Source organism: Monodelphis domestica, chromosome 6, assembly GCF_027887165.1.
Source record: "Monodelphis domestica isolate mMonDom1 chromosome 6, mMonDom1.pri, whole genome shotgun sequence".
Classification (NCBI taxonomy): domain Eukaryota; kingdom Metazoa; phylum Chordata; class Mammalia; order Didelphimorphia; family Didelphidae; genus Monodelphis; species Monodelphis domestica.
Window position 1 is genome coordinate 131,202,110 of NC_077232.1, and position 26,250 is coordinate 131,228,359.

Here is a 26,250-nt window from a genome sequence, read left to right on the forward strand (position 1 = left end):
AAATTCCTTGATGAAAAGGGATATTTTCTTTGAATTTCTAGCACCTACAAGAGACCTTTTAAGTCTTTTTAAAAAGGTAGAGAACAATGTGGTAAGAGTGATTTTTTTTTCTGAAACTAATACTGAAAGTTTAATTGTTTTTATTCTGGTAGGGCAACTTGGATATTTCAAAGAAATAAGTAGGGAGAAAGTCACCTTCTCAAATACTCAGTTTGTAAAATGTCTCTGATTCATTTTCTTCAGTTAAGTAAACTTATGATGAGAGTCAGACACTTTGACCTGTATTTGATTTTCTCACTCATCATGGGATATGTTTTGTATAAAGAGACAAGCCAATTATTAAATAACAAGGAAGAATGCTTCACTTCCAGAATGAATGGGAAGCAGGAACCCATTGGATGCCCAGAAAAACAAAACAAAAAACCCAACAAAATCCATATCAGAAGAGTTATTTTTGCTGGTCTTTGTAATTTTCATATTTTTAAAAGTGTATCCTATCTGACATATTAGTAAAGTTTCTTAACTGATATAGTAGGAGAGAAATGAAATATATTATTTTTCCCTATTAAATCTGATAGTTTGTAATTCCTACCTTACATATAATTTTCAAATCTCTAAGGGCAATAGAAGAACTTATGAAACAGAGTATTCCATGATTTCCAAACTAGGTACAAAGTGCCAAGTCTGTTTAGAATGATGTGATATTATGGGGTTTAGTGAAAGCTATTCAAATATGGGAGCCAAGAGAGCTAACATATTTTTCTGGGTTCCTTGCAAAGGAGTATATTTATCTTACTGTAAAAGGAATAATGGTAGCCCCTAATTCAGGGCATATCTACTCTATTTGTAGCACTTGTAGCATTTTTTTGCCCTACTTAATAAACTCCTTTTGCTCCCTATGGACCACAGAATCAAATATTTCATCTTTGTCTCATCCTTTCATAAATTTTATTTCTTATATAAATTTTATTCAGTTATCAATTCAGTAATACAGGTATACAATTTATAAATAATTAAATATATGAATATTCAGGAATTTTATTCTGTCTTTTTGACTGGATGAATAATTAAAAAGCTTTGGAGACCAATTTTGTCATGAGGAAAATTAATATTGAATTGTAATAATTTCTATTAGAAACCTTTTTTAAATCTCAGGTTTCCAAGGTCAGCCAGCTTCCAAGCTAATGTAATTTACTCCCAAACTTTAAGGCATCTCACTGGACTGGCTTTTGTTGATCTTATTCATCTGTAAATAAGAACTCTCCCTGGTAAGAAAAGTCAGCAAGCTCAAGCTACTGAACTTTGTAGCCACTTGGCTAGTGAAAAAATGATGCTGGCATCTTCCAAGCCTTGGCAAAGACTTTGATAAAATAATGAGGGGAGAGTTATGGTCTCTTTTGAAATTTCTACCAGTGGGCACTGACAGGGGAGGTCCTAATATCCAGCTTTCAGGCCAATCAGAAAGAGGTCACAGCTCCCTTTAGAGGCAAGAAGACAGGCCTCATATCTTTACTGAGTAAAAATCCAAATGCTACAGTTGAATCATTTCAGTAGTGTTTGATTCTAAGAAACTCCATTTGGGGTTTTTCTTGGCAGATATTGGAGTGGTTTTCCATTTCCTTCTCCAGTTTATTTTATAGATGAAGAAATTGAGGCAAATAGAGTTAAGTGATTTGCCCAAAGTAGAAGAGCAAGTAATGTCTAAGGTCCTATATGAAATTATTAGGATGAGTCTCTTTGGTTTTAAATCCTGTGCTCTTTGTGCCTTGTTGCTCTTATCAGAGACCATAAGCATGAATAAATGTCTGGTGGTGGAGCTGTCCTAACAGTGCATAATATCAAACATCCACTGTTTTTTTTTCTTCTTGTTTTCTACTCTATAAAATGTGGATATATTCCACCCCCCACCCCCACCCTTAGGATGCTATTATTCTAGAGTCAGGAGGACTTCTTGGTCCTCATACATTCTCCAATGCTGCTTTCAGGCACTGCTTATTATGATTGAGTAGGATAGCTTCCTTGACTAAAGTATATTTAAGTTCACCATACGTGGTTCAAGATGGAGCTTCCTCCCTTTATCCACCTCACTCAGTCTAGTAATAGAATAGTCAGTTATAATTCAGTCATCCATCCATGCCTTTTCATTTTGTAGACCTTGTTCTTAATTTCAATCTTACAGCTCAACCGTAATTTGAGAGGAAGTCTTTTGAGACTTGTTTGTTAAATGAATTTGAGTAGTCTTCTTCCCTTCCTCAAACTGTTGGCTGATTTGAGCAACTGGCTGTTTGGAGTAATAGCCAACTTTTTATCCTCCTTTCTGATAGCTTCTTGTTCTACTCCCTCCCTTGTCCTACTTCTAACTTGTCTCTATGTACACCCTCTCTTCCTTTCCTTCCCCATTCTCAAGGTCTTTATGTAGCGTTGCTATGAGCAGAACTGGTTCAGACAGCACAATCACCTCTTTATGACATAATGGTGTCTACAATTACTGGGCATATCCTTGTTGGACTGTGGTTGTGCTGATTCCTGATACCTCCTAAAATTTAGATCTTGACAAATCCTGTCAATTCTTGTGGTGTTCCTCGCCTGCTATGAAAACCATGGTAGGTAACACTATGGCATCACCAATGTGTGTGATCTGAAAGCTTAGTTTCTTTTTGATTGTTTATTTTGAGATATATTGAACCATAAAAATAGTCATTGTGACCACAAAGAAGCCTGTGAGAAAATTATTTTTGTGCAGGGCAAATTTTTCTCCTATGTGAATTTTCATTTTCCTTCTAGTACAGATCCAGTAATTGATTTAGCATCAAGACAGCTATAATATAAAGGAAAGTACAGAAGTTAATTTATTTCTTTGAAAAGAGAGAAACTTCTCAAAAGATATATTAGCATGTGAGAATTGTTGGGAAAATAGACCCCTACTCCTTATACTTGATTGAATTTTAGTGATAGTGATCAATTTAAGATAATCAGTATTGTGGTTCTAAAGTGATTAGTATAAATTCCATTATAATCTTAATACAATCAATAGAATTCATGATTTTTACAAGGATTTCTAACTAAAGCATAAAGATTGCTTCTAAAGGGAAGTCTAACCCCTCCCTAAGTTTGTACTTCTCTTTATCATAAGATGCTGGCCATCTGAGTTTCATGTCCCAACATGGCACAAACATCACACTCCCTTCCCTGTTTGAAAATAGCCATCCTTCCCCCCAGATCAGATGAGAATAAGGTAATGGACATTGCCTACCCCAATAAGGGTATTGTCATTTGACTTGACCTTTAGACTATTATGGCTTTCCGAAATGAACTAACCAATCAGCTTTGTAATTGGGTAACTGTTTCTAAATAAGGTCTATATGATGTTATGTGATATGTCATCAACCTTGTATTGAAATATTCATTTTGTTACTTAAACCAGATCTCAGCCTCTGGGCGTTGTCTCTTGCTGGGGTCCAACCATGTAATACATGCAGGAGAACGCTTTTATTGGAGGACTTGGCCCTCTTCCAAGAAAATCTAACTTTCTACCTTGACTTGGAGAAATTTGACTTATTGACTTTATTTACCTAAATTGTCTATATTGAATCTGTGGGTTTCTATTTCACAACAGAATGTATTGCATGTTTCTCTTATCTCCAAGGATAACACATATGTCTGAGACTCAGGGTAAGAAACTTCGGGCATCAATGTCCACCACTGTGTGGGGACTTTGCTAACTGATGCTAACTGATGCAAAAATATTTATTTTCTTTAGTGCTGTTTTTATCTCTGGACTTGTGGTCACATCCCAGCTCCCCTGATCCAGTAGGAAGGGGGTTACCTATCTAGAATCTCCAAGTGTATTTCTCATCTGAAGGAAGTATGAATTCTTTCAGTTTTTCTGGGACCACAACAGAAGGCATTTCTGTAGCCTGTATACACAATGTTGTTGTTAGCACTTGCGTAGGATCTGGGAGTCTTGTTCACCTACCCATGGAATCATAAAATATGAACAGGTATCAGTGATCATCTAGTCTATACCAAGAAATGGTTACCAGTATAAAATAACTGAAAAATGTTCAGCTATTTGATCACTTCTACAAAGGGGGCATATATTACTTCTTTTAATAAAAACCCTTCTCTTTATTAGAATAAGAATGGATGAATGTATTTATTTTGATCTATAAGGATTTTGGACATAAGCTTATTTTAGATAGAAATTTGGGGATTAGGTAGAGTAAGTAGAGAGCATAGGTTTGGGGAAACCGAAACAGGAGAAGGATTCATGAGGACCTAAAAAGTGGGAATTGGGATCTAGTTAGAAAAACCCTTAATTATTATTTTTTATTTTTTTTATAGTTTTTTTTTTAATAATATATTTTATTTGATCATTTCCAAGCATTATTCGTTAAAGACATAGATCATTTTCTTTTCCTCCCCCCCACCCCCCATAGCCGACGCGTAAGTCCACTGGGCATTAGATGTTTTCTTGATTTGAACCCATTGCTTTGTTGATAGTATTTGCATTAGAGTGTTCATTTAAAGTCTATCCTCTGTCATGTCCCCTCAACCTCTGTATTCAGGCAGTTGCTTTTTCTCGGTGTTTCCACTCCCATAGTTTATCCTTTGCTTATGAATGGTGTTTTTTTTCTCCTGGATCCCTGAAAGTTGTTCAGGGACATTACACCGCCCCTAATGGAGAAGTCCATTACGTTCGATTATACCACAGTGTATTAGTCTCTGTGTACAATGTTCTCCTGGTTCTGCTCCTCTCGCTCTGCATCACTTCCTGGAGGTTGTTCCAGTCTCCATGGAACTTCTCCACTTTATTATTCCTTTGAGCACAATAGTATTCCATCACCAACATATACCACAGTTTGTTCAGCCATTCCCCAATTGATGGGCATCCCCTTGTTTTCCAGTTTTGGGCCACCACAAAGAGCGCAGCTATGAATATTTTTGTACAAGTCTTTGTGTCCATTATCTCTTTGGGGTACAGACCCAGCAGTGCTATGGCTGGGTCAAAGGGTAGATATTCTTTTGTCGCCCTTTGGGCATAGTTCCAAATTGCCCTCCAGAATGGTTGGATCAGTTCACAGCTCCACCAGCAATGAATTAATGTCCCTACTTTGCCACATCCCCTCCAGCATTCATTACTTTCCTTTGCTGTTATGTTAGCCAATCTGCTAGGTGTGAGGTGATACCTCAGAGTTGTTTTGATTTGCATCTCTCTGATTATAAGAGATGTAGAACACTTCTTCATGTGCTTGTTAATAGTTTTGATTTCTTTATCTGAGAAAAAACCCTTAATTATTAAGGAAACCCCTACCTCAACTCTATTTACTATCTTTCCTTCTTTAAACCTTAACATATTACACAAGGTTTGTTTTTTGTAACCTGTCTCCAAGGAGTTTTTTCCATTTGCTAGAGTTCACCTGTTCTATGTCTTGCCTCAGTTCAAATGCAGTCAGATTGCTTTAACAACAACCATGTAGTAAGGGATTTAGGATAAAGTTTATTATCCTTCCTTACAGTTTCCCTTACATCTTATGTCTTAGGATTGATACGAAACATTGGTTCCAATGTAGAAGAGTCGTAAGGGCTAGGCAGTGAGGATTAAGTGACTTGCCCAAGGTCACCCAATAGGTATCTGAGATCAAATTTGAACCCAGAACTTTTCATCTCTAGGTCTGTCTCTCTATTCACAGAGCCACCTAGCTGATCCCAATATAGTATTTCTTGAGGAAGACCATTACACTTTAGGAAAGCTTTGTTGGGTAAGAAGTTTTTCCAGATCTGTTTCTAAGATTTGTTTTTCTTTTAATCTAGCCATTAACCAGTTCTAAATACATGTAATTATATCATCTATTTTGTATCTTCTTTTTCAACAATAATAGAATCCAATTCTTTATTGAATACTTTATTAAAATCTAGGTAAAAGCTAGAAAAGGAAATAAAGTTAAACTGGCATGATTTGTTTTTAAGAAAGTACACTAGCCCATAATTAGCTCTGTTATCTTCTTGTTCTTCTTTTTGAAAATTAAGACTGTCTTGTCTTTGTCCTATGTACTACTCATGTTTTCCATGATCTTTTATAAATCATTGTTATCAATTTAGCAATCGACCCACACCTGCTACTTCTTCTAGAATCTTAGGATGTTGTTCATCTAGGCTAGACAACTTCAATTCATCAAGGGTGAAGATAGAAAGATAGAAGTAGATTGAGAAAGAGTTTTACTGTTTCCTTACATTTACTGAACTCTATTTTCTCTTGCTACTTCAACTTTGTACATTTGAGATGGTGTTGGATTCCAGTCTTGTCTCCTTTATTGGATTTTGTTTTTTGTGAATTTCTGTGGAAACTGAGACATGAGTACCACCTGGAAATTTTCTTATGGTTAACTCTGGGTTTCAGAGAAATGAGTCAAAGAGTTCACAGTTTTGGCAGAACCCTGCTCTTCATTAACCTGAAGCTTTGGGGGTCCTGGGTTGTGGGTTAATTATAAAATGATAGTAAATCAGACTAGACAGTCTTTAAGATTCCTTTCAGTTAATGAACCGCTGGCTTGGAAGTCAGGTGATCTCAATTCTAATTAACTTGAATTTCTTCATTCATGAAGAAGAGTTAAGCATATTGGCACTGTGTCTATCTTACAGGAGTTTTCCTAAATTAGACTAGGAAAAAAATGGCAAGATGCTCCTGTGTGATAGGTGTTTTATAAACAGAAGTAGCTGTTGTGACATATTGTTAGATATGTGGCAGCATATTTTAGTAAACAAGAAAAATTTTTAAGTCATATTAGTTATCTTACCAAAAATTAATTGGATCGGTTCCAATTCACCACACAGCAACTGCTGAGATGGATCCCACTTGTTCCTTGAGAAATGCAGGCAGGTATATTTGTTTCCCATGGTGTACACTTGCTCGTTTCTGAACCCAGAAGTGATGTAGCATGTTCCAAGAATCATAGTTGTCTGCCTGGGCATTGAGAGACCTATTCTAAGAGGATTTCTTTGACCATTGGGCAGCCTAAGAAGTCGGGAGAAGTCCCTTCACAGGATACTTTATGAACATAATCTCATTTGTCTTCATAATTTGTTAACTTTGTAAGAGAGGTAGTCCAAGCATAGTTATTGTTAATCTCATTTAAAGGTGAGGAAATTTATATTCCTAGAGCCTAGATAAGGTTCCTTAGGCTTCATATAAGTGACAAAGTGACACTACAAACCAAGTTCCAGTGCTTTTTCCTTTATTGCCTCTCAGAAGGAGGATGACATTGAAATTATCTGATGAGGTTCCTTCTTGATGACCAAATTCTGGTTTTGTTCCTATATACTCATCTAGTGATAAAGGCAAGTGTTAGGCTTGACTCTATTGTCTCAGGATTTGGTGATAGAAACTCTGGTTTTGGAGGATTCAGAGTCACTCTAAGAGCTAGGTTTAAAACGTGGGAGACCAGGATGCATATTATCCCAGGGAAGTAGGTAGAGTGAATGAAAAATAGGAAGACAGTGATGGGCTCTTCCAGGTAAGGGGAATCATAAGCTCCTAGAGCTAGAAGGGACCTCAGGGGCCATATAGTCTATGTCTCATTAGATGGGGAAATCCAGGAAGATTGAGTGCTGGACCCAGCCTTACATAGATAATAAGGGTATGATCTGAATCTAGGTCCAATGATTCTAGAGTGAGTGTTACTTCCACTTTTTAAAGTTGCTTCATGGTTCTATAGTACCTTTTTTGGTGTTGTTCAGTCATTTCGGTTGTGTGTGACTTTTTTGACCCATTTGGGGTTTTCTTGGCAAGGAGATTGGCATGATTTGCCATTTCCTTCTCCAGTTCATTTTACAGGTGAGGAAACTAGGGCCAACAAAGTTAAGTGACTTGCCTAGGGTCTCACAGCTAGTAAGTGTCTGAGGCCAAATTTACCATCAGGGAGATGAGTCTAGCTAGGGTTTCTAAATAGTCATTCATTTAAATGCTAACCAGCCCATCCTGCTTAGCATCTGAGATATCAGAAATGTTTAGGGGGACCCAGCCAAGAAGAAAGACTGAATGTGTGCCTCATTGATATACAGTAGAAAAGGCATCATTTCTGGAGTCAGAGGACCTGGAACCAAACCCAGCCTTTGATGCTTTTAACCTGCATCACTTTGGGCAAGAAATCTCAGAGGGCCTCATTTATAAAATCAAGGAAAGGAAGGAACCACATAGCTTCCCTTTATCGCTTATTTACCTCACTATCTGCAAGAAGTCAGCTGCAATTGTTATGGCTTTTTGGCGTGGTCCCAGGCATAAATCTCCCTCATTAAGCTATTGCCATAGTAACATTCAGGTTTTTGATATGAGGGGCAAGTTAACTGTTTGTATGCTATTCTTAGAAAATTTGCCAGCGGATTTGACAATTTTGCTGGAGGGAAAAGGCTATAAGTAGATGCACTCTTATTTGACTATTTCTCTGGATAAATGATTTCATTGTTATGGGTTCTCATCCTGCATGTCTTTTTTTTCCCCGTTTACCCAGAAATCCTTCATGCAAAATATAGCCGATGCCCAGGGGTGGGAGGCACCTAATTTGTTTTTTTAATAGCTCAGGAGGAGCACATGGTTATCTTAACTCCTTCACAATACACTGCCATCATCAAATGAGATATTTGTAAAGTGTTTATAACACTCAATGTCTGGCACAAAGTAAGCATATAAGAAAAGCTTGTTTCCTTCCCTTCTCCTTTCCCTCTTCATTTCATTAGCATAGAAAATTCCTGGTTTAGGAAACTGACTTTACCAATCTAGATCAGTATGTTCACTGAAACTTAGATGTTGAAAAAAACTGGGAAATTGTCTAACACATTCATATTCTATTGGACAGGACTATATTCCATTTATTTACAAAGAAAAGGGAGATAGACTGCTCTTATAAAAGGAAGGAAGAAACGAAACTCCTTAAATGTTTTATTGACAGTTAAAAAAAACCCAAACCACTGGCTTTTTCTAATGATCACCCTCCCCATCAACCTTCCTTTGTGACAAAGAAATATATTTAGACAAACAAAAAAAGAAATGACAACCTAATATCTATTTTTGTCAGCTTAGGTCTCATTTCTCTCTGTCAAGAGGAAGGAAGCATGCTTCAATATCAATCCTCAGAAGTAAAGATTTGTGAAAGCACTAACTAGCATTAGCACATCTTTCAATATTGTTTCCCTTTATATAGTTGAAGTCATGATTTCAATTGATCTGGTTCTGGCTTATTTTACTATCATACAAGTTTTCCCAGTGTTTTCAAAATAATATTCCATTATTTTCATATACCACATCTTATTCAGTAATTCCTTAATTGATGCTACCTATTAGGCTTCCAGTTACTTGCTACAACAAATATTATTGCTATGGACATTTTTTTTATATAAACAACTTTTATTTTGGTTGTTTCCTTCCCTGTATATAAGCTTGGTAGTGGTAATCTTGGGTCAAGGGGCAATACAATTTAGTGATTTTTCTAATATAGACCCAAATTATTTTGGAGAGTAGTTTTCCCAATTCATAATTTTACCAACAATGCTTTAGGGTACTATTCTTCTCAAAGCCCATCTAACACTTGTTATTATTGCCTTTTGTTGTCTTTGATAATCTAATGGCTGTAAGATGTTTGTTTTTAAATATTTCTCTCAGCAATATTCCAATATTTAGGAATTATCACCTTTAGAAACTTTTCTCCTGTCTCAATGCTTTTTAACTTAATTTTGGGGATAGTTCCTTTTTTACATTGATCCCTATATTCACTTCCACATAGAGCTTGATGTTTCTTAAGAAGTTTTTTATTTTGTATGTGGTTTCTTCTTACCAAAAGTACCCTGATTAGTTTTGAGAAAATGATTTTGAAATGACCAACATGTAATTTGATAGAAGTACTATAAGCATTTGCTAAATTGAATACATTTAAATTTAATAAAATGCTGGTAATTACTTTTTCAAATATTTCATTCTTAAATTAAAAAAAAAACACTTCAAGTAGTAGATTTACATAAAAATAGTGTGTTTGACCTTTAGTAAATTATTTAACCTTTTTGGGTCTCAATTTCCTCTTCTGACCAATGAGGGGATTTCTTGGTTCATCTTTGAGTTAGCTTCCTTCTTTCCTTCTTGAACTGATTTTATGATTTGTAATCCAAGCTTGTTTATAGAATAAGCAAGTAACCATTCTCAGTTATTTATCTCAGGCTTTATATACATACATATATATATATATATATACATATATATATATATATATATATATAAATGTCTGTGTGTGTATCGGGAAAGGAAATATTGATGTTGATTTTCTAAACAGTATAGAAAATAGGCATTAGATTTATATAGTTTTATTCTTATAAATTCTTTGAACTGTATAGTTGCTCATACTACTAAATCGAGGACCACATTGTAATTAACTTGAGACAGCTAGTATAGTGTATAGAATGCTGGTAGTAGGCAAGAATACCTGAATTCAAGTCTAGTCTCAGATATTTAATAGTCATGTAAAGCTGGACAAGATATCTAGCCTCCATGGCTTCAGTTTCCTCATATGTAAAATTCGAATAATCATAGCACCTCCATCCCAGGGTTATTGTGAAGATCAAATGGATTCATATTTGGAAAAACTATGCAATTGTCAATACTTAAAGGACTTCAGTACAGAATTGTTTTGTTTACACAATTACAGACACAGAAGAATTCACATCTGAGGCCATAGAGAATTAAAATATTATGCTTTCCAGGAAGGGGCAGCTGATTGACTCAGTGGTTAAAGTGCCAGTCCTGAAATCTGGAAGACTTATCTTCCTGTGTTCAATCCAGCTTCAAAAACTTACTTGCTGTATGATTCTGGGCAAGTCACTTAATCCTGCTTGCTTCAGTTTCCTCATCTGTAAAAGGAGCTGGAGTAGAAAGTGTCAAATCATTCCAGTATCTTTGCTACGAAAACTCCAAATAGGATCACCAAGAATTGAATATTACTGAAACATCTGAACAATAACCACATTTTCCAGTAAGACATTTCCCCTCCCTTCACTCCTCTTCTCCCCCAGCCCAAGAAACCAACTGATCTATATAGTCCCCGTGACTTATAGCACTATGCCGGAGGAGCCCAAGCAAGGAGAATGTCTGGAACTTAGTCTTTCATGCTTCATTGTTCTATTACCAGCAATGATGCCACTGCATTATTGGTCCACAGTTCCAAAGTTTCTGCCTTCTCTTGGATCAAGGAATGAGAGTCCATCTTACCAATCTCCATGTCTTCATTTCTGCTTCTATCTCTCATTCAAACAGGTCTGCAGCTACTTATCTCCTTTCCAAATATATCATAATAGGCAAAGTCTTCAGTGTTTAAACTGATTGACACCTCTGAAGGCACTGAAGGCTTGTGGCTTATTTTTAATCTTCAAATTGAACTCCCTTGTCTTATAGTCCCATATTCTGTATACCCTTTTATTACACCCAATTTTCCCCATCACTGTCCTCTCCTTCACTAATAAAGTTGGAAATGTCTCTATCTGATGCATGCCTTCACCTCCTTACTACCTACTATTTCCTCAACCCTCTGCCAATCTGACTTTCATCCTTAATACGAAACTGAAAGTATTCTGTCAAAGATCATAGGATTATAGAGTTAGAACTGGAAGGAACCTTATAGTAGGGGTGATCTATTATATTCCTCTAATTTTACAGATGTGGGAACTTGAGTCCCAGAGCTAGGATTTAAATTCAGGTCCCATAAGTCCAATTTCAGTCATGAAATTTCAGTGATCTTTCTACTATTTCCTGAAATTGATAACCCTTTCTCTTCATTTTTCATACTCTTTGAGCTCTATCACTTTGGAAATAGCTGAAGAAAGCCATCATGGCAATGTTGGAATCAGGAGCTCTTTTCTAGTCCTTTAAGTCATGTCCAATTCTTTGGGAGTCCATTTGGAGTTTTCTTGCCGCAGATACTGGAGACATTCACCATTTTCTTCTCAAAAAAAAACCAAAACAAAACAAATCAGGTTAAGTGACTTTTCCAGAGTCATACAGCTTTGGGCTACATGCTCTTGGGAACTCATTACCTCTTAAGGCTTTTGTTCCTTCATCAATAAAATGAAAATATAATTTCTGTACTACCAACTTCAAATATTGTTAGGAGTTGAGTACTTTGCAAACCTTGAAGTGGTGAGTCTGGCATGGGATTGGTCCTGAATTGAACCAATCTGTGCTAGGGAGGGGGCGTGGTCCCTCCCCCAGCATGGGATTGGTCCTTTCAAGATCAATCCCATTCTAGGAAGTAGGAGAGAGGCATGCTGGGAAATGCAGTCCCCAGCCAGGATAAATTTTGAAACTCACACATGCAATATAAATTTCAACTTTTAACTGTGTGACTTAAATAGGTGATGTAATCAGAATTAAATCTTGACTCTCCTGAATCCCAGTTTACTAAGTTCTCCATCATAGCAAATTACCTTATGTCATAGGCTAGTATAATGGACTTCCAATGTAATATGAAAATTTATTTTCACATACTGTATTATTTTTATATCAGGGTCTTGGATTATAAAGGTCTAAAAAGTTCCTTAGGGAGTTCATTAGGGAGAATGGACTGGCTCCATCCAGTCTATAGATTTTTACAAATTCTTTGTTCTTAGGAAGTCCAAGGAATGTGTCCCATTCACAAAACCCGGCTGACAGGCAAAAGAGCCTGATTCTTTTCCAGCAATTGTGAGAAACATCACCTATCCATCTCTCAGTGTGAGGAGGGCTGAAGGTTTGACAGACCACTCCTAATTAGCTACTTACCAATAAAAGATATCTTGGGATATTCAAGGGAGGAGCTGTATAATAAACTTTACCGAACTGCTTATAAGTAATTGGGCCAGGAGGTTCTAGGGTCTTTGGAGAATTCAAGGCAACACTTTGACTATAAATTGAATATCTTGATTGATCACTTAGATTATTTTAAAATTAAGACATGAATTCAGAAAAATATTGAGTAATTTGAGGACAAGAAAGCTAAAACTGGGAAGATATTTTTACATCATCTTTCCTTCTTTCATTAGATGCAGTCTTCTGTTATTTGGCTTCTCTTTCATTCTTCTAATATTTGGCATTCTCTGACTATTTGGATTCTATATTCATAATCTGGGGACTTTCTGATCGGTTAATTTTGTTTGTACTAGATTTAATAGCAATCTGTAATGGCTATTTGCTTTGGTTTGTGATTTGGATAGATGGCCAATGATTCTTTTTTCCTGCCAGCATTTGTATGTGTGAGTGACCAACACATTCATAAAAATATGTTTTCTTAATAATATTGACTATCACATTGCAAGTTCTTGGCATTAAAAGTGGACTTACATGTAATGGACCCTATTTCCCCCTTTAAACTCAAGTGAGTGCTGACATAAAGAACAAGAAAGTCCCTCTAGTCCTTTCTTTGTTATCCAGAGCCTCTCAGAAGTATGACTCAGCTCTATGAGTATACTCAGAGAGAAATGTAGTATAATATTGGACATGATAGTAGAAGACTTCAGATAAGTACCCTAACTAAGGGTTATGCACCTTCCCACAGGGTAGAGATTGTCATCCAGGATAGTGGTTTAATAAACTCAAATAGAAATGAGGGCTTCTAAATCATACAGAAATATCTCTCCAATCCATAAGGGAAAACCACACATCAATAATTTCTATGTTTAATTGAATCTAAAGTTTATTTTGTTATCTATTTCCCAGGTCCATTTTATTCAGGTTTGGCATGTGCTAGGGCATTAAGCCACATGCAGCCTTAGGTGTTTGACATCTCCATTTCAGAGCCCTGCTTCCTAGGGCCAGCCCTTGTCGCAGGACCCCATGGTTTCTGGGCTTTCTTTGTTCTTGGATAGAACACGCTTCAGAAGAGAGTAACTATATCCCTTTTCCTAAAGGTTCGATGGTCCTAAAGAGCATGCTACCTCCTTGTGTGGACCAAGGTCAGGAGATCTATTCTGCAGTGCTAATTTGTCTGGAAGATGCATTTCTTTTCTGCTTGGAGCCAGACTTTCATTGGAGGGGCATCATTCCTTTATTGGACCTCATCCTTGTCTGTTTCCTAATAGATGAGCCACCTGATGGGGATCTGGATTTGTACTCCTCCCTCTTTCCATGGGTGCAAGATTGCTGTAGGATGAAAGCCATTCGATGTTGGTATCCTGGGACTGAACCTCAGTTGCCCTTCTCTAATGACCAGTTTGGCTTGGATTGACTTGACTGTAGCTCTAATTGTTTGAATTATGTTGGGCAATTTTTCACATATGTAAAATGAAACGGTTGCACTAGATGACATTTGAAGTCTCTTCCAATTCTAAATATACAATTATATAATTTAATGTTCCTTAAGGTTTCTTAGCTTTTGTTGCTTTCTTCTTGTAGAATGGAGCTAATAATGATGCTTCCCTGCACAAAGTTCTAATTAGGAACAAATGAGAAAATATATGTAGAACCACTTGGAAAACTAAAAGGGGTTATATAAATGTGAAATTATTCATCATCATGATTTTTTCATCATAATTAGTCACCTTTTGAACTCAGGGAAATCAGTTAAAACTTGTGTAGCTTCACTTCTACCACATTGAAAAGCCACAAAACTTAGTGCAGCATCATATAAAGATTTAGTCAGAAGGACCTGAGTTCAAATCTTTAGACACCCACTAATTGTATGACCTTTAGCATTTCTTGCCACCGTTCTCTGTCTCAGGTTCCGTGTCTGTAAAATTGGGTGGGGATCACTTCAGACTCAGTAATCTTTAAGGTCCCTTCACTTTCTCAATCTATGATCCTATGATCTATTAACATCTCATCCCATGGTGATTTAATACTGTTTCCTACTGTGAAAAGGTCAGAAGTGCCTCAGGAATAATAATGTAACACAAAGCTAGTCTCTCTTCACAACTCTGTGGACTCTAATGAAAATGTCACCCACTGAAATCAAATACTGTGTCTATATATATATACACAATCCAGGGCAAACAAAGCAACCTGGTAGTTTAATTCAGTTAAACAACTTGTTATTGCCAGAGGACAGCCCACATAGCAATTAACCACTTGGTTGAATTAAATATTTTGTTTTAAGACCTGTTGAAATTTGTGTAAATGTCACAAGTAGGAATAATAACCAGCAAAAGGGAAGGAAAACTAGATTTTTTTTTAATTTTGATGAGAGTCTCCTTTCAAAACTGTCTGGTAAGTAATGTAGGACCTTATGGATCACAGAGACAATGTGATAGATTTTTGAGATGGATTGGACCTCAGAGGTCATTTGGTCTGTAATCCTCTTATTTTGCCTTAAGTATTCTATAGTGGATAGCGTGACATTCTAAGACAGGAAGTCACAGTTTTATTTGCCACTTCTGATATTGATTATGTGACCATGGACAAGTCACTTAACCTCCAGAAAACTCAGGCTACTCTCTGAGATTAAATTATAGGTGGATTGTAATCTGTTATCGAGTAGGGAGCTTGCATTCAAGTAGAAGCCTTAGTTATATAAATAAGTAGAATATTGACAGAGCGATGGAAGAATTTTTTTTAAATGCCCTGGGTCCTGTTAGAATTAAATAGGCTTTTATATTATCTCCTGATATATTCATGCTATTTCTAGCATTAAATTCCTTCTGTGAACCTACTTTGATTTGCCCCCCCCCTTCCTTAAAATTTCACATCTTATTCATTTAACTGGGAAGGGGTAAATATATCCATTGATCATTCAATATCTGTTTCGACTATTTGTTCCAAACCCTTCCTTATTTTGGGGATCCTAATACCATTCACATAGAAGAGACCACTTAGTCCAGTCTCTTTGTTTTAGACTAGTCCTGACTAAAACCGAGATGGTGTTTCATGTTCAGAACTTTAATGAAATGAGATACTCATAGTGCATCCAAACATTAAAAAGAGGATTATTTAGATATAGCTAGAAAAGTATATATATGCAATAAAGATATCTCATTCCTACTTCTGTTATGGTTGGGTTGGCTTCCTGCTCACCAGCCTTTTAGTTGTTATTTAGTCATTTTTCAGTCATGTCTGATTCTTTGTGACCCCATTTGGGGTTTTCCTGGCAAAGATCCTGGAGTGATTTGTCATTTACTTCTCCGGCTCATTTTACAAATAAGGAAACTAAGGTATACATGGTTAAGTGACTTGCCTAGAGCCACACAGCTAATTAGTATCTGAGGCCAGATTTGAACTCAGGAAAAGTCATCTTCCTGACTCAAGGAATGTAGGTGGGTTAATTGTATAGGCACACAAACATCAATGGGAAAGGACCTATTTGTATAAAAATATTTATAGCTGCTCTTTTTGCAGTGGCAAAGAATTGGAAAATGAAGGCTGAATAAATTGTGCTATATGATGGTGATGAACTACTATTGTGCACTAAGGAATGATGAACAGGATGATTTCAGAAAGAGTTGGGAAGACCTATGTGAACTGACAAAGAGTGAAATAAGCAGAACCAGGAGAACATTGTACATAGTAACTGAAACATTGTAGGATGATCAAATGTGATTGACTTTGCTCCTAACAGCAATACAAAGATCTAGAACAATTCTTGGGGAATTTGGAAAAAGATTGCTATCCACTTCCAGAGAAAAAGAACTGTTGAAGTAGAAATGCTGATGAAAATATATGATTTATCACTTGTTTATTTGCACATGTGTTTGTGGGTTTGGGTTTTATAAGATCATTCACTTATAAAAATGAAAAATATAGAAATGTGTTTTGTGTGATACTACATGAATAACCCAGATTGAATTGCTTTTCATCTCCTAGAGGGGTGTAGGGAGGAAGGGAGGAAGACAATATGAATCAAATATAACTTTGGAAAACTTATGTGGAAATTTATTATTAAAATAAAAAAATTAAAAAAAACAAAATATGTTAAATATACATTGTCTTTCCTCAAGTAACACAAAAATTTACAATTATTTTCTCTTTCTAGCAACCATCAACAGATCTAGAATTTGATCGGATAGTGATTTATACAACCTGCCTTCGTGTGGTAAGGACGACTTTTGAAAGATGTGAACTTGTTAGGAAAATCTTCCAGAATCATCGAGTCAAATTTGAGGAGAAAAACATTGCTCTGAATGGTGAATATGGAAAAGAGCTTGATGAGAGATGTAGGAGGGTGTCTGAAGCACCTTCTCTGCCTGTTGTGTTTATCGATGGCCATTATCTTGGGGTAAGTACTCTATTAGGGCAAGTGAGCTCTTTTAAAAATGTGATACAAGATGTGTAGAATTATACAATCTTTTGAAAGGTGAATGGACAACACAAACTATGCAGTTTTTTTCCCTTTGGAACTTGAAATAGGGAATGAAGGACTCTGTTCTGCTCCAGATCAATGAGTTTGTAAGGTATTCATCCCCTGGGAAGTTCAAAAGTAAGATAAAGCCAGCATGAAATTTCCTATTGAAAGGTATTATTTAAAGTATAAGATTGGTGCCTGACATGACTCCATATTAGGATGTTTTCAGAACTGTATTAAAACCAAGGTGGAAGCAAAAAGTTAAAATTTTCTGCGTAGGCAAAAAGATAAATTATTTAAAAGACACATGTGATTTTTTTTTTTTTATGGCTCATCACCTGATGTTCTGGACCTTATCTGATGAACATAATAAAATGAACCTATCAATATAAAATGTTTGTACCAATATTTTTAGATTGTGCTAATATGCACAGTGGCAAAGATATGTTAAGTACAAAAATGGAAAAAGACCAGAAAAGAACATAAAGTCAATACAATTATGTTCTCATTTTAAAATTTTATACATTTATTTTTCCTTTTGAAAATCTATAAATACTTTGTCATACTTGTCTGAAATACATAAAAATAATAGAACATCTTTAAGATTCTCTTTAGGAGACACATTTATGATCCTTTTATTTGTAATAGCAAACAATTACTAATAATTTTATGTCTGATTATCTTGTGTAATAATCTTTATATAAATTTTTTGTTGTATACTTAAATTATCTATAAGAAAAAATGAGTGGTTAACATATAAAAATCTTTGGGTAAGGAGTAGTTTAGGTCAGTTTTTTTCAATTCTAAAATAAGTTGGAGAAGGGAATGGCCGGCCAGCTATTCCTATATCTTTGCCAAAAAAATCCCAAATGGAGTCACCAAGAGTCAGACCCTACTGAAACATTACTGGAGAACAAGGAGGTTATAAAGTAGGGTGAAGATAGATACAATTTGTAAGTTGTTTTTTTTTAACCAAAAAATTTTTTTACAAAAAATCTACAAAAATTTTTAGAAAGGTTGTTAAATTAAATGGGGATATTTGATTTTTTAGATTTGTTTAGCAACTGGCTTTATGTTTTAATTTTTCATGAATATATCTTAAATTCAAAGTGCTTAGGGCTGCACAGAGTTACAGAATAGTAATGTATACTTTCTCATTTTATCTGGAATCATAGCTTTCCATAGGAGAACTTGCTGCTTCTGGAAATCTAGGAATGGAAAAGTTGAAGCATAGTATGTATCACCCAGGAAATGATATTGTCTTCCCAGGAAGGGCCAGCCCCAAGGAAAACTGGGATGGAGTAGATAAACTTTGTCCTGAGATGACCCAGACTCTTATTCCTGTACTCTTTTATCTTGTCACGTGCCTACTGCTGTATCTTCATGTTCTTTCTCCTCTCTCTTATCAATATCTGTTTACAGGAAAGTATCTACATTTACACTAACATGTAAATGATTGATAGGGTTTAAAGTCTAATCTTTTTCAGGCTATTTGCATTTTAACAAGTGAGGTTATTCTAAGACAAATTAAAGTCTCAAACTGTATCAGGGAGAATAGGGTAGTCTTATTTTGGAGGGAGGTTGGGGAAGGGTAGGGGATATTCTCAATAACCTTGAAAATCTGCCACCTTTAGCATTTCAGGCCAGCGTTTCTCCTTGACTTTTGCAATTCCTTAGCTTCTTGCTTAAATTGTAAGAATCTTTTTTTCTGTTTTTTTTCAATAAACCTTTCATACTTTAGAATTGTTATATGTAGGTTAAACAAAGGGATTCAAACTAGCTATATATATATATATGTGTGTGTGTGTATATATATATATATATATATATATATATATATATATACAATTAAAAGGTTTAATTAGCTAAAGGGAGAAAGGAAGGGGATCAGGGAATAACTTACTTCTAACTCACAACATATTTAAAACCATAAAACATTCTATAATTATTCTAAACTAATTAACTTGAGTATTAATTAAAGTTAGGGAGGGATTGGTAGGGGCAAGGACAAAAAGGCCTAAAGAAACTCAAAACATCAGGAGTCCTCTTTGATTGAAACAGCAGTCCCAGAAAGATGTCACCAACAACAACTGAAATTCACTTCTCTGTAGCAGCAGCAGTAGGAATAGGCAGAAATGTCAAGAAAGACAAAGAAGAGGGATCCACTGGCTTTCTGGGTCCATCCCAGAAATACCAGAGAGATACTCTCTGGGCTATCCTTACTACTGGAGAAAAGCTGCCTCTCCCTCCTCCAGGGTCCACTAACTGTCTAGCAACTACCTCTGTGTTCAGTCCCAGTTCCTGGGAGTTCTGAGTTGAATGTTGGTTTGCAGCATCTTTTGCATTCAGCTTACCCTGCTAATTCCCTTACTATAGAACTAAGCCAGCAGGGAATAATTTCATTTTTTGTTTATACATTTCAATTTAAGGGATGACAGGAGAATTTTCTAGATCTACACAGCAAAAGCCAGATTGATGTCTTTATTGTCTTTTGCCTGTGATCAGTGCCTTTGCACATTTTAAGTTTGAGTGATATTTCTTTTTATTATATTTCATTTTCATAATTAATTATTTAGTTGCTAAGCCTCCCACTACCCCCCAAATAAAATAAAACCCCTTATGACACAAATATATGTTGAAATAAAACCAATTCCCACATTGTCAATATCCAAAAATATGTGTTTCATTTTCCACCTTGAATATACCAGCTCTGTATCATCTTGAATTGATGCCACTTCATTCACAACATACTTCATATTAGGACTTTTGTATTGGTCAGAGTTGTTAATTCTTTCAAAGCTCTTTGTCTTTACAATGAAGTTCTTGAATTAATTGTTCTGCTGGTTCTATTCACTTTACTCTGTATCATTCCATGCAGTTCTTCACATGTTTCTTTGAACCAATCCTTTCTTTTACCATTTTTCTCGAAACAATTTCATTCTATGACTTTCATATACCACAATTTGTTAAGCTGTTCCCTGATTATTGGGTGTGCCACCCTTAGTTTCCATTTTCTTTGGCATTACAAAATAAGCTGCTAAAATTATTTTGAATACTTGGATCCTTTTCCTTTTTCTTTGATCTCTTTTGGGTATTGGTCCAGTAGAAGTATCACTGGGTTGAAAGATAGGCACACTTCAGTGACCTTTAGTCATAATTCCAAATTCTTTTCTAGAATCACTGGATTAATCCACAACTCTGTCAACAATGTCTCAATTTTTTTTTAAATCCTCACCTTCCATCTTAGAATCAATACTTGTGTATTGCTTCCAAAGCAGAAAAGCAGTAAGGGCTAGGCAATGGGGGTTAAGTGGCTTGACCAGGATCAAACACCTAGGATGTGTCTGAGGCCCAATTTGAACCCAGGACCTCCTGTCTCCAAGCTTGGCTCTCCATCCATGGAGCCACCTAGTTGCCCTCTCAACAATGTCTTAATGAATCTGTTTCTCCACAGCATCTTCAATGTTTGCTATTTTTCTTTTTTTTTTTTTTGGTCAGCTTTGCCTGTCTGGCAGATAAGAGGAGAAATGTCAAAGTTTCTTTAATTTACAATTAACTTGTTAATAATTTTGGGAAACATTTTTTTGATTATTAATATCTCGGATGCATTCCTTTGAAGAATTGCCTGTTGACAGTGTTGAACACTTATCTGTTGGGGAATAGTCCTTACATTTCAAGGAGTAAGTTGCCTCAGTAAGATTAACAGGGTTATTTTTCTCATATCCAAGGCTGTACTTTTATTTCATATCTAACATAAAAACTGTGAGTAAAGAACCTTTTCTTGAATGATTTGTACATCTGAAATGGAAGGATGCCCTCTACTGGACCCTGGCATGTAGTGGAAAATAATTTTTAGGGAAGAAAAGCTGATATTGATAGAGATACCAAAAGCAGTAGCAGGAACCTCTTATGTTTGTAACAAATTTTCTAACGTGAGAAAATGTACATACATGTAACCTTCTTTACAAGATAGCTACCTTCTTTAGAAGTGACAAATGAATGATGACTCAGGAATATTAAATAGACCCAGAGTCAGCAAGCCTGGATTTAAATCCTTCCTCAAATCCTTCCATGCTGGGTAGCCCTGGGGTAGTCACCTCTCCTCTTTCAGCTTCAGTTTCCTTATCTATAAAAAGAAGAGATTGAATGACCTCTAAGGACTTTTCCATCTCTAAATATCTGATCCTCTTATTTAGAGCTACTGAGAGAGCCAGTAGGGAGAGAAAAAAGGAGAGGGGAAAGAAAGAGGAACAGAGGAACCAAGAGAGAGACACAGAGACTTTTACGTTTACCTGTTATCCTGCCTTTTTGACAGTTTATCTGTCCTTACTGTGGTTGCTTGGGTGGGAGGTACTGAAGAAGCAGACCAGAGAGGATAAAGCCTGAAGAGCAGAGAAATTCTATGCTATGCTATGGATCTCAGGCAAAGCCAGGAACCAAAGGCAGAAGCAGACTAGTGGCATTAGTCAGTGAAGTTACCCCCTTGATAAGACAGGTGTCTGCTGAGTGGGATGGGCTGAGGGGTTGAGAAAGCACTGTATGTGACATGCAACAAGGAATGTTTTGTCCTTGTCAGTACATGGTGTCTCATATATCTTCTACACTTGAAAAACTTAAAATCATTCTAGGACTTTGGACCTCTTTAACAACATAGTTCAAGGCAATTCATAGTTAGATTGTGTAGCACACAGAGTAAAAGGAAAAAATCAACTGACATTTCACAGGCTATCCCCAACTTAGCAATGGGAATTATTTTCCAAAATTTTGTTATGAATAATTTGTTTAGAATTCCTGCATAAAATGCTCATACAGAAAATAGTTATTAATAATAGAAAGTTTCAGCTTCCACAAAAGCCTTTTTAGCCAATAATGTACTTGAATTTCAATATTAAAATAATTGTTTAGGTTCTGCAACCTGGGAACAGAATCATATGGTGCAAAGAAAATGAGCAAAGAGGGGGAAAGAGTAGAATTCCTTTCTCCTTTCTTCCCCTTTCTGGAACTTATGGTTAGTGAAGTAAGAATTTTGAAATTGAGAAAGTTTATTTTTCCTATTCTTTTACTCCCCTTTCTAATCTTTTCTATTATCTCCTATTGTCTTCTCCCCAGGAATGTTTTGTTATTGTGTTAACCTTAATCTTCTCCTTAGACCAGTTTTTCAGACCCATAAATTATCTACTTCTCGTCTAGTAAAAACTTTGTTAGTCTCAATGCAGCTAATCTCATTTGAGTTTTATGAGGAAAGAAAAAATATTCATACTAATGATTTTTTCTTTTATATTTTTTCCAGTTTACATGTTGATATAATTTTAATAATCTTTTTCTGACATTTTGAAATTCATGTTATCTCCCACTGCCCACCAACCATGGAGCCATCATGAAATACAGATTTCATATTTGCAAGTGGTCAAAAAAAGATAATTTATTTTATACTATAGAAAAATTCATTATGGAAATCAAGTGAAGAATTGTATGCGTCTATCTGCATTCACACCCCATCACTTCCTTCTGTTTTGGTGGATAGCCTTTTGTGTTATGACTCTATTGGAGTTGTCTTGGATCCATGCATTTCTGATAATAGTACACAGATGATCAATGTGCATTATTCATACTAATGGGTGAATGACTTATAAGCCCATTATCCTTCTTGAACAAGACATTTATTAATTTCATTAATCTCAATGGAAATTTTAGGCAATTTAACACAGTAATTTTGAAGAGATCATTGTGACCTCTATCATCTATCTCTTCAGCTGAAGCATAAGTGATTTTTCCTTCAGTCCTTTAGTCCCAAGTATTTCTCTAGTATACAACATATTACTGGACTCTTGTTTCTAATTCATTTTGCCATTTACTTCTGTTTTATTGGTTAGCTCATCCCACTTACATTCACAATTATGATCAATAACTGTGCATTTTCCTCTATACCTTTTTCCTCTCTTTATACTTCTTTCTCTTTGTCTTTCTCTCTCTGTCTCTCTCTCCCCCAATACCTGTTTCTACCCATACTCCTCTTTCACCTTCTCTCTCTCCCTGCCTTTCCTTCTCCTCCTCAAACATGTCTTGATTCCAACTATTACCTACTTTACTTTATCCCCTCTCATTATCCCCCTTCCTCCATATCTCTTACCCCCTTCTTCTCCTATTTTCATCTTGGGTAACACATTTCTTAGTGTGTATATATGCATTTTTTCCTCTTTGAAACAATTCTGATAAGGATTAGGTTTAAGCATCCCCTGGACCCCTTTCCCATATTTCCCCCTCTATTGTAAAAGCACTTCATTTTACTCCCTTTTATGTGAGAAAATGCTCCCTATTCTCCCATGACATCCATCTTTCCAACATAATTTACTCATAGCCATCACCTCTGTAGAGGTAAACTCTTTTAACTGTCCTAATATGATAAAGTCCTTAGGAAGTGCATGTATTATCCTCCCGAATAGGAATTTAAACAGTTTAAACTTACTGAGTACCTTATAATTACTCTTTCCTGTTTACCTTTTTATGCTTCTTGAGTTTTGAGTCTGGTCTTTCAAAAGGAATGTGTGAAAATCCTCTATTTCATTAAATATATATTTTCCACTCTGAGGGATTATCATTAGTTTTGCTGGGCAGGAAATTCTTGGTTATAATCCTAGCATCTTTCTTCTCTGGAATATCATATTCCAAGGTTTTTGCCTCTTTAGCATAAAGGCCACAAAATCTTTTGTGACTCTGACTGTGACACTGACTGTGATGATATTTGGCTTGTTTATTTCTGGCTACTTGAAGTATTTTATCATTAAATTTGGAGTTCTGGAATTTGTCTATAATGTTCCTGAGTTTTCATTTTGGGAATTCTTTCAAGTCATGATCAGTGAATTCATTTAATTTTTATTTTATCATCTAGATCCAAGTCAAACCATTTTTACTTAAATTCTTGAAATTTAATCCAGAGTAGTTTTGTGATCATAGCTGTCAGGTAGTCCAATAATTCTTAAATTATCTCTGCTCAATCTATTTTCAAGGTTAGTTGTTTTTTTTCCCCAATGATATATATCACATTTGTTTCTACTTTTAATTAATTTGGCTTTGTTTTATTGTTTTCTGAAGTCTCAGAGTCACTAGCTTCCAAGTGTCCCAATTCTAATTTTTAAAAAATTATTTTCTTCAGTGAGCCTTGGTAACTTTTTTCCATTTGGCCAATTCTGCATTTAGAGTTCTTTTTGCATAAGTTTTTGTGCCCATTTTACCATTAGGCTAATTTTATTTTTCTTATAAAAGTTACTTCATTATTTTTTGTGCCCTTTTAAAACTACTTGTTAATTTTCTTTTCATAATTTTTATGTCACATTCATTTCTTTTCTCATTTTTTCCTCAACCCTTCTTATCTCTAACATTTCCAGGAACTCATAATGGTCTTTAATCCAATTAACATTTTTCTTTGAGGCTTTGTGTGTAACTATTTTCACATTATTGTCTTCTAAAATTCTCTTGGTCTCTCTATTACCATAGTAAATTTTTGCGGTCAGGTTCTTTTTTGTTGTTGTTGTTGTCATTTGCTTATTTTCCCAGCCTATGTATTTACTATAAACTTTTTTTTTATTAGAGTCTACTTAATTGGGTTTGAGGAGATATTGCACCAAGTTTATTTATTTATTTGCTGATATTATCAGAGCTAGTTCAGGGGGGTTGGAAGCTGCAGGTGCTTACAGGATGGTGTTATCTGGGTAGAGCTGTGGTTAATGCTCTCCTGGTCTACACCCTGGTCTTTACCCAGGAAGGGATCCTGGTCCTTTTCCGCCACAAATACTAGTGATCTTCTTGGCCCTAGAACTGTGATAATCCTCTACTCTCTTGCAGTTACAAATGCTAGTATTTTTCTTGGAGAGGAGAAATGGGAGGAATGATTATATAATGAGATAATGGAGGGTTGAGGGCTATGATGAGAGAAGGGAATTTATGAATTCAGGGTTACAGAAAAACAAAAGTTAAAGTTGATTGAAGTTGAAGGTGTGACTTCATGGTAGAAAGGAAATGTCATGGGAGCTGAGAAGTCTGGGGAACTGAGTAATAAGTATTATAAAGATGAAAGTTCCCAAGAATGAGGGAATGGGGTTTTGGGGTAAAAAGAAACTGAAAGCTAAATTATGCCTATTGAGTTTGTGGATGAGAATGAGCATGTCCTCTTTTTTCCTTTTCTTCATATTCCTCTTCTTTCCCCTTTAAGTTCATATGATCAGAGGATCTTAGATTTAGAGCTATATTGACTTCAGAGGCCACTTGCCAAACTCCATTTGGAAAATAAAGAATCTAAGGTTTAAGAGGTGTTAAGTGACTGTTTAAAGCAATAAGCATAAAAAGGCAGAATTTGAATCCATTCCCTAAAGAGTTAGTGCAATTTCAACTTTACCACATTGCCTCTTTGGTTCTTTTATTTGTCTGTTAAATCCTAATAAAGCATTCAAGGAGGAGAAAATAACAATATGTTGATTTCTGAACTTAGAATATAGCACTATTTTTGCAAATCAGAGAACTTGTCATTTTAAATTAATTTAAATTAAAATGATGTTTCTCACTCTTTATTAAAAGGTTTAACGTGTATGTGGGGAGACTTTTAATCTCAGGGCTAAAAATAAGGTTTTGAGTTACCTGATGATTTTAGTTATCTCTGACATCCTGGATGCTGGGTAATAAATAAAGGAAGCAAAATATGATAAAAAGTCATGTTGCATGAGGAACAAAAGAAGGAACTGGAATTTTTTTAATTTGGGAAAAGAGAAAACATGAAAGGATATACTATAAGTTCTCTACAAGTCCATTAGAACTCTTGACTCTTCCCCCAGGATATCTGAAAGATTCTGATTAATGAACTGTTGCCAAACTCAAAGAAAGTCTAGTCTTTTATTGCTAATCTCTGTCCATGATCCTATACTATCCAGTTTTAAAAATGGATTTAAATGACAACACATACAGCATGCTATTTAAAATT

The 26,250-nt window shown here is 35.6% G+C and overlaps 1 protein-coding gene across 1 annotated transcript in view; it reads left to right on the forward strand.

The window, feature by feature from the left end:
• The first annotated feature begins 2,460 nt into the window (after positions 1 to 2,460).
• The window catches only part of GRXCR1 (glutaredoxin and cysteine rich domain containing 1), a 65,990-nt gene continuing 42,200 nt past the window's right edge, over positions 2,461 to 26,250 (forward strand). Inside the window, exons 1-2 of the mRNA XM_056802574.1 lie at positions 2,461 to 2,603; positions 16,971 to 17,213. Coding sequence (XP_056658552.1) covers positions 2,592 to 2,603; positions 16,971 to 17,213 — 255 coding nt within the window. The 5' untranslated portion in view covers positions 2,461 to 2,591. The remainder of the gene's footprint in view (positions 2,604 to 16,970; positions 17,214 to 26,250) is intronic.